The sequence below is a fragment of the Nannospalax galili genome, unplaced genomic scaffold (genome assembly GCF_000622305.1).
Source record: "Nannospalax galili isolate Female #2095 unplaced genomic scaffold, S.galili_v1.0 scaffold246, whole genome shotgun sequence".
NCBI lineage: Eukaryota > Metazoa > Chordata > Mammalia > Rodentia > Spalacidae > Nannospalax > Nannospalax galili.
This window is the reverse complement of record NW_008356327.1, coordinates 2,607,150-2,616,941: the sequence shown is the minus strand read 5'-3', so window position 1 is coordinate 2,616,941 and position 9,792 is coordinate 2,607,150. Positions and strand designations below refer to the sequence as shown.

Below are 9,792 nucleotides of genomic sequence, written 5' to 3'. Positions count from 1 at the left end.
ATATATATTATCCTGAAAAATTAACAGAATAATGAGAGGAAACTTAAATCACTTCAAAATTTTAATGGTATTTGATATTAACAGAGAAATATCATTTATGGATGAGATTTTTAAATTCCCTAAGAATATCAGGTTACTTAATATGGTAGCCAAACAGGTGTTACAAAAAAAATCAAATTTGACCCAGAAGGCTCCAATATTAAGGTTTGAATTGGGATCAGTTCATGCTTTTCCCATGGGGTAACTTGTATAAATGTAATTCTATGGTTTCATAAAAGCAGGTCAAGTTTCTATCCCTGGGGGTCTTTTGGCAATTTGAAGCATGGAAGCGCTGTTCCTTGCTACAAGTTCAAATCTGCATGTACTGTCAATGTGTGAAGAAAAAAAAATAAGTGAACATCAGACATATATTCATCTTTGATTATCATTCTCACTTGTCAGAACACACTTGGAGGATAGGAATAAAGTATCAGTGCTTACAAAGCTTTCAAATAATAAAATAATATGAAAGTATTCTAATTCTTTATCTTTTCCACTTTTAGCATATTGCACACCAGATGATGTAAAATGTGAGGCTACATACATTCATTTCTATTTGAATAATCCCATGCAAAGATAGCCTTCCCCTAAAATAACTGGCTATAAAGTATATCTATTATCTATTTGGTTCTCTCAGTTTTAATTCCAGAGGCCTTAAATAAATCTGAAATGTTTAAATAAACACCATCTTATAACCTTTTCCTCTCTGACAAGAAAAAGAAAAATATTACGTGCTTATACTTTCACTGGTGATGTAATGACTTGACAAATGCCATGGAATGATTGAGAAAGTAATTGATTTCAATTTATCTGGACTTTTACCAGGTGTTTTCAAAGACAATTACAGTCTACTGCAAGAAGTGGTAATATACATCTCCTTATGTAGACCTGAAGATTAACCCATTGACCTCATCCTCAACTCATGTCATTGATGGAAAAGCTTTTAGAAGAAGCTGATTTTTTAGGTTATAAAATTGTTTTCCTGTCATGTATACAATGATTCTGAAGGATATGCTTGCTCTAAAGTCCAAGAAGAGATGAGATAAGCCAACAAGAGCAGCAGAGCAAGCACATTAAGCACACTTAGTGCTGCTCAGTGACATTCAGATTCCTGCACCCAATAGTTTCATGTCCATTTCATACAAATAAAATAAGTCTCAAATATGTACTTTAGCAGATAATTAACAGTTCTTTTTAGTTGTGATAAAAATGAAGGTTTTGGAAAATTTTAGTCACTGTCCTGATTATGTAAACTTGTATGTTATAATTATGTTTTGAAAGATTTAAGTAGAGATGATTTCTTTCACTCTAGAATTAGATTTCCTTTCCTTTGAAAATGCGATCACAAAGAAAAATAAAATGTTTGTAAATTCATTTTGTTTGTCTATGAACTACAAAAAGAAAATTATCATCAACTTTATCAGTAGATTATTTGTCCCTGGCCCTATACCCTACAGTTATGGATATACAAATGTACATATATGTAAAGGTTTCTCAAAATTGTACCTAATTATTTATATAATCAATAAATTGACTACAAATGGGAAAAAATTAATATGAAGAAAAATATCTACACAGATCTCTTAAGATGTTGATAAAAATTATACACCTGTTGCTTACACAAGAACATTCCATATTACATATGTGGCTAATAATGTGAAAATTTAAAGACATCCAAGTTATTCCTTTAAAATTCAAACGTCTAAGATGTTAGCAAGTGTCTAACTCAAGAAATATTGCTTCTGAAAGTAAAGCTTAAACAATTTTTTTAAATCCAAGATTTTAAAATACAGAATAAGAATAAAATTGAAGTTTCAGTACATTTTAGCAGAACTGTTATGAGTTCAAAAATTTCACCTTAAAGTTATTTACTTGATTTGCACATCAATGAAATGGGTTTAAAATATCAAACTATTAATAATACAGTCCCTTTATTGTTGTTAATAGAAGTTAGGATATTATTCAAGATTTTAACAAAATATTTCATTTTTCTGGGTGAATAAAATATTTCTTGATTAATATTATTCTTCCTTTGAGTTAAGATATAACCCTTAACTTGAATTAAGTATTTATCCCAGAAGTTTCTATATGTGTCCATTTAATAGTTGCCTTTCAACTGGTACACTTTCCTGAGATATGCTTTAATAGTCCTTGAAAAACAGTGAGGCTATTTTTTCCTACTGTTATGGAAAAACCCCGTTATTTAGAAACATTTGATACTATATAAAGTCAAAGACAAGATAATGATTTGTTAATACTTTATGTTTACTTATTTACAGTAAGGAAAAATTCCATTACTTGATGACTTATCAAAATGAATCAATTTATTCTACTGCCTATTTCAATGTTTACTATATAAAAATAATGATCTAACAGCATATCCAATTTTATCAAATAAACACAGTGTTTTCAAAATTATCTACTAGATTGTGAATGATTTACTTATAGTCACCATGCTGTGCAACAAAGCTCCTGAACTTACTCCACTTACTTAGATAAAATTATGTATCCTTTGACCAATATCTCTCTCAACCCCTGGTAATCACCATTCTACTCTCTGCTTCTTTAAATTCAACTTTTTAAAATTTGACACATAATTCAATAATGCAGCATTTGTCTTTCTGTGCCTGGCTTATTGCAATTTAACCTTTTTCTAGAAACATGGAATATCTCCGAGGTATTATATTCAGCCTAGACAATGATACCTCCCTCTGTCTCCCTGTCTCTGTCTCTCTGTCTCTGTCTCTCTGTCTCTTTCTCATCATTGCTCTCCAAAATTATTTTTAAAGCAACTGGTTATTCAGTGTGATGCTGTGCTGCACAGTTTAAAACACTTCAATATGCTTATTCCAAAATGCAAGCCCAATTGAACATTGGCATAGAGAATTTTCAGGTTTAATAAGTTGGCTTTTACACCTTGCTATCAGGTTTCACACATTTAAATGTACAAAAGAATCATAGATTGAAATCCTAGATCAACTCCAAGTCATTTTGGATTGAAATGCAACAAGAACACAAGTTCAACAAACTTCATCCACTATATTCGGTTTCAATTCAATGTTCAAGTTAAAAAATCTAAAGCTTATTTTTTAATTGGCAAATTGAGAAGACTAAGGCCAGTGCCTCTTCTAAAGAAATTCATCAAAATATACCAAGAAAGTTAAATGCACCCAGTCTGAAGTTCCTCGATCTTGGATTACTTGGGTTATCTTGGATAATTTGGGTTATTTTTTCAGATGATTGCATGTATACTTTAATTGAACATGTATACATAAAGTTAATCAAGCACCGTCTACAACTAAGCAGCAATGGACACATACTTAACAGTTTGTCAGAATGCTCTTTAAAAAAAAAAAACAGTTCAGAAAAAGTGACAGATCACTTAATCTAATACTAGGTTACTACACCTAACTATAAATATCTTATGCTTGTTGTTTCCCAACACAATGATATGATAACAAGTTTTACTGTTCTAACAAAGTCATTCTTGTAGGTAATATCAAAAAGCAAATATTAGCAAATAAGAGTTGCTATTTTTAAAAAATCAGATCTTGTATCATAAAAAAAAAACACTTTTGACTAGAATTACTTCTGGAAAATTGAGAGGGGAAAATAAAAGAATCTGAATGAAATACAGGTTTTCAGACAGACTGCCATGCCTGAAATATATGTATCTGTACATTAACAGAGCCTTGGATATTATACTTCTCTAAGTTCAGTTAGGTTGCTTTTAATTCAACATTTCTCTTTTAAACAATTAATCAACAAATGTAACAAATATGGAAGAAGTGTCTAAACGTAATCTTAAAGACTGAAAATATGAATGTATTCTTACCTAGAATATTGTTTGTAGTATTTATGTAAGAATATATTCTTACCTATGTGTAACCCAAACTGACCAATCAGAATCCATTACCTCAGATTAGAAACTGGTACATTATATCCAATGCTAAACTCATTCTATTATTTTATAACAATTCAAATATAAAATGATAAAACCTTGACTTAAGTACTCAAATAATTCATAGCAACTTCTACATCATCTACCACTTCAAAAGCATATAATTTGATGTGACATTTTTGAGATAGCAGTCTGAGAACAATAACTTTGGAAAATAAAATTTTCATAACATAAAAATTGTAAAATAAATAAATATATATATATATAATGAAAAGTAGAAGACTCACTGGAACCTACTTAGAAGGCACATTTCAAACCGCTTTCTTCAAAGACTCAAACTGAGGCAACTTACAACCTGTGAGAGTTCCATTTCCTAATGTATTTTGCAATAGTTCAGTTGCTCATCTAATGCTATTAAAATAACTATTTTACTGCATTGGAAAAGGCAACTCTAGGAAATGAATAAAATAACTTGAGAGAGCAAAATAATGCTGATTGATAGTCAAATCACAAAGCATTCTTAAATGACAACTACGTGGTTGCACATTAAGCTAATTTACCAATGCTACTTACATTCCAGAAGGAAAACATCAAGTGAGAGACAATCTGGAACATTATGTTTTTGTATGCTGGTGAATCACACGTAGTAAATCGCCAAAGAGAGGAGTGATTTATTTTCAAATCCTGCCAAGACTTTAATCAATATTGGGTGTCACATCCCAGGGGACAGGGGGAGGTAAGTGAGGCAAAAAGAGAGTGGCTAATATTTGTCTCACTGATTTATTTACATGCAACTTCAACTTCCATGAAATTCAGTAGATTAAACAACAAAAACAAACAAAACAAAAAACAACAGCAGCATGGACTACTAAAAAATGATTTTAAAATTCTCTATCAAATGTTAAAAGCAGTTTGTAAAGGAAGTCAGGTAGGGAAAAGCCTGTCTGTTTTATTTTAGCTACATTGAAGCTTCACAAAATAAAATATCATTTGTGAAAATCAAATTTCTTGTCTCAGAGCACTTACTGAAAGTGTAGAGCTCTGAAAATAAAACATTTTCCTAACCACATGTATTTTTTACAATAATGATTATGATACAATTGGAGGCAAATTTTAAGGAAGCAAACAGGCTGGATAGATATTATCTAAATAACATTAGAACTATGGCTTATAATATAATTTGGCAAATGTTTATCTTAGGGGATATTCTCATACATCATTCACATATTAGTTATTAAACTATTGTTTGCTAACATTTTTAAAGTAGAAAGAAATAAGTTGTGGAACCAAACTAACTTTCACATTTTATGGCTTAGTCTTCTATTCATGTCATTTTCTGTTTGAAATGTTATAAAATGAGACACTTGGCTTTATAGGAACCATTAATCTAGTGTAATACAAAAACTTCAAAAGCATAGTTTCTTTATATGAAGTAATTCTTGAATTTCTCTGTGCCAAGCATCATCAGCGTCTGTTAGGAGTGACTGATTCTGGATTTGTGTTGCCAGTACCTCTATTGATGACTAACTCCAATGTCACTGAAAAGCAGCCAACAAGGAAAATGTTAAATAAATACTGTCCCAGCTTTCTATCTTTATTAAAACCCCTGACAAGAAAAATAAAGCCAAGAATTGGGGAAAAGGTACTTCTTAAAACAAAATTATATTCAGATATGACCACTGAAACATAAAAGGCTTTGCAAATCTTTCAATTTTCTGTTCATGAACGGTATCAACTTTAAAGACAAAAGAACACTGTGAATAGACGTATATGAGTAAAATGTTGGATGTAAGAAACTATAATCTATTTAAGTTTACAACTCCAAAAGTCTAGGACTATATAGATGCTAAATCGCATTCTAGTTTGAAAGATTCTGAGACAAAATCACCTTCTAACAATAATCAAGGAAATAAGCATTTCAGATAGCATACTGCAAAAGTCACTTTTTATTACACGAATTCACAGAAAAATCGAACCTCAACCCAAATCTACAAACCAGCAATTGACTGATTTAAACAGACTTGATCATGTACATAATTACTTTTCTTTTTTGTTGTTATTTAATGGTTAGCAGTTAATTAACTGACCTCTGTTGCAACAGCCAAGTTCATGCAACTAATGTTTAGTTTTAAAATAATAATTGGTGGAAGCTGATCAAGGTCAGACTTTGCTTTTAACAACTTTTAAATGAATTTTCTTATATTTTCTTTCTTGTTTTGAGACCTATATTTTTAGATTTACTATCCAGCAGGTCTTTTGCATCTCCTTGTGGTAATGACAGATGGCTCCAATATTCACTCCAATTTTCATAGAGCATACTAATACAATAGCCCCAAGCAAATAAAATTAACTCTAAGGTTTGCCACTAAGTTAATGAGTCACCTCTGAACAAGTTTATTAAGGTTTCTTTTCTTTAGTATCATCTTTGTTCCACAGATAACTTGATAATTAAATATCGCTAAGATTCTTCATTAGACTCAGAAGCTTCTGAGTGTGTTAAGATTTGATGTTTCACACACACATTATGCATACACACACAGCACACATGTATATATGTAGGTAAATATGTACAGGTAATTTTATATACTTCTTATACATTTTTGCTGATACTATGCATAAATTTTTCCCTAGGTCTGTTAAGTAGCTGGGCTAGAGAGAAACTAGGGTAAAATAAATCTGAATATCCAGGTAAATAAAAAAGGAATCCTAGCAGCAAAGGCATAAACTGGATTTAAATGGCAAAGTAATTTTAGCTTTTCGACATCAAGATGCAAATCATTTAGGCTATTGTTTTCAAAATAAATGAAAGTAATACTACTTATAATTACCATTAAAAACAGAAATGCTTGACAATGCAAACTGTGTATTTGGTGCAAGAATGTTTAATTACAAATTTTCTACTTCCTTAGCCAGGGTAGAATTAGGAAAACTTAAGTAGATATTTGCTTATGTCTTCTCAGGTTAATGACTGCAGTATTTTCATGTATTTAAGGTGAGCACACTTGTTAGTTGATACAAAATCAAAACTCAGTAGTAAATCAATACTTCCCATACTTTAGAATAAGTTGAAAGAGAATTGTAAAGCTATTTAATCATGAAGGCCAAGTGAAGTGTAATAATTAGAATGGTGCTGAGATATGATACACAGTTCCCCAAGGTTTAACTTATCTTTGGTCCTGTAAGCTTGGACTCTAGAGCTATTGAGAATCTTAGGGGAAGAAAAAAAGAAGGGAGGAGGAGAAGAATAAGAAAGAGAAGATGAAGGAGTGAAGGAGGGCAAGAAGCAGAGGCAGTGAAAAGAAAACTTTTTAAAAACTGGTAACTTCAGGACTATCCTCCAACTATATGATGAGGACTTCAACTTAAGGGCTTGGCCAATATTTAGAAAACAAAAAAGACTGAGTTTTACATTGATTATAACATGCAGTCATTGAAGAAAATTTTCTCAAGCAGTTGTGTGTGTGTGTGTGTGTGTGTGTTAGACTTCTGTGAAATGATCATTGACTACCCTGTATAATGTGTTCCTTAAGAAACCCACAAAGAAGACTGGCGGAAGAGTAGGATGTTCTATTAGTAAAGAGAAAAAAAAGCATTTCAATTTGTCAGTTTAGTAAATTTTATGACAATCCTATCTGAACTGACTTCCAATTTTACCTTTCGTTGTTCATAACAACTTGAGAACAGACTTTTCCCTTGCTTCAGCTAGATTTTAGGATAGATTTTGGGCAAATAGTTTATCTTCTGGGCCACCAAAAAAACGACAATTATCTTCTAAATGACATTTAGTAGTCAGGATGCTGACCCATCCCTACTGCCATCTGTCTGTATATGGAGCCAGCATGTGCCTGCCCGCAGGGGGGGGGGGGGGAGAAGAGAGAGAGTCTGTTGAAGGTTCAAATCACCCTTGGTCCGTGGAAAGAAACCCAAACAAAGAAAATAATTTCTAGTTAGGTCGGGGTAAGAAATTAGCTGAAGTGGAGTTCTTATCCTTTTCCTGTCCTTCTTGGGCCCTAAGAAAGACTCCCCCACCCCCACCCCCCAAGGAAGAACTAGCTAATGGCTTTCTGACCCCCATTCACCTTCTGGTCTCATTTCTGGCCTTTCCTTCTCAGTTTCCTTCTCTTTCTTAAGAACTCCTGTTTTCCTTCTCTGAGTATTAAAACTTATTTTAAAGGTATCAAAGTTGCTTCTCAGTTTTTGTGCCTAATTCCCAAGTGCCTGCTTCAGATCTCTAACTTCCCTGCTTTCTTTGTCCCACAACCTCTGAACTTCTCCTTTGGCTCTTCCCAGAAGCGAGCACTGGGGACAAAGCGGAACCATACAGGGGGTAGGATGATCATTTCTACCCCGAAACTGACAAGTTGCCCCACTCCCGCCCCCTCTCGGTAGATCCTCCCCCAAGGAGCATTCATTAGCATAAAACTGGTCTGTCGGGGGACAGTCCCCCCACCTCCGTGCACGCACTTCACCGGGTTGGGGAAGGCCGGGAACTCCCTAAAGCATCCCAGGACAAAACGTGCACCTGCTCTTTTCCTGAGCTACTAACCTCTGAAAAAGAAGAAAGAAAAATGGAACGGGAAAATTGCACTTTGGAAAGAGAGTGAGCGATCTGTGTTCTTCCTTCCTCATCTCTCCATTTCAGCTTTCTTGAGGCACCAGGTCATCTCCTGAGCAAAATCTTCTGGTGCCCTCACACCTGCCCCAGAGCAAACGTACTTTTATTTCCTTTACACATACTCACTCACACGTGGACACACGCACACATGCGCACACACACTGACTGTCCCCTCCCCTCCCCAGGTTTCCCTAGGGCACAGAGATGAACGCCCTGCATGACTCCCGGGATGGCCCCCGGACTTCTTGCCTTCTTGAGTACGGCCCCCCTCCTCACGTGCGTGCACGCCTGGGGTGCCAGCCCAATCCCTTGGCTCCTAGAGAACCCCTAGCCAGGAGCGCTTCTCCTAGCTTCTCGAAGCCAGTGGGGCTGGGGTGATGATCTCCCTTCTCCCCAAGAGTGCCCCCGGGTAGAACCCGGGTCCTGGGCGTGTACACGCGGGGCAGTGGTTCCAAGGGAGGTGCCAGTCGTCAGCGCGCCCGGGAAGGGAAGGGGCTTTGACTCCTGGAAGGATGCTTTCCTCCTGCATCCCATTCTCTCCATCCCAAGGCTTGGGGTTCCCAAGTGCCACCGCAGCAGAGTCCCAACGCCCTAGGGAGATCAGGGAGGACTCGGCCGGAAGAGTTAGATCTGGCCTGGAGAGGTGCTATCTTGTCCTAGGGGTCGGTTGGGCCCAGGGAACAGAGGGGTGAGGGTCGCGCTCGCTGGGGTGCGCAGCTCTCCGGCGCGCGGAACCGGCGGCGCAGGGAAGGGAGCTAGGGAAAGGAGAGAGGAGGGAGGGAAAGGGCCGGCCCGGGCGGCAGGAGGTTCCCTCGGTTCTTTACCTGGCGTTGGTGCAGTCATTGTAGAGGGTCTCGAAGTCCTTCCTAGAGATGAGTTTGCAGCGGTTCACTCCCGGCTGGATGGCGCCCAGTCCCCTCAGGATGCGAACCTGCTCCACATTGCACACCACCGGCGTGATCTCCAACCTCTTCAGCTTGGTGTAGACCGTGTGCAAGCCCCCCACCAAGTGCTTCAGGAACAGGTCGAAAGCCTGGGGCAGGCAGATCAGCTCGCAGCCCTCCACTGTGAAGGAAGCCACTTTGGCCCCCCTCAGATCCACCATTTTGCACTCATTATTCTGGGGGGTGTTTTCCACTGGGGACGGGGTTGAGTACACGGGTTTCCCGGGGAGGGGGCCGCAGCTGCTGCTGCTGCTACTGCTGCTGCTGCTGCTGCTGCTGCTGCTGCTGCTGCT

The 9,792-nt window shown here is 36.5% G+C and overlaps 1 protein-coding gene across 1 annotated transcript in view; it reads right to left on the bottom strand.

Moving 5' to 3' along the window:
- Dach1 (dachshund family transcription factor 1) overlaps positions 1-9,792 on the bottom strand; it is a 412,826-nt gene that overhangs the window by 401,974 nt on the left and 1,060 nt on the right. The window contains exon 2 of the mRNA XM_029556895.1: positions 9,380-9,790. Coding sequence (XP_029412755.1) covers positions 9,380-9,790 — 411 coding nt within the window. The remainder of the gene's footprint in view (positions 1-9,379; positions 9,791-9,792) is intronic.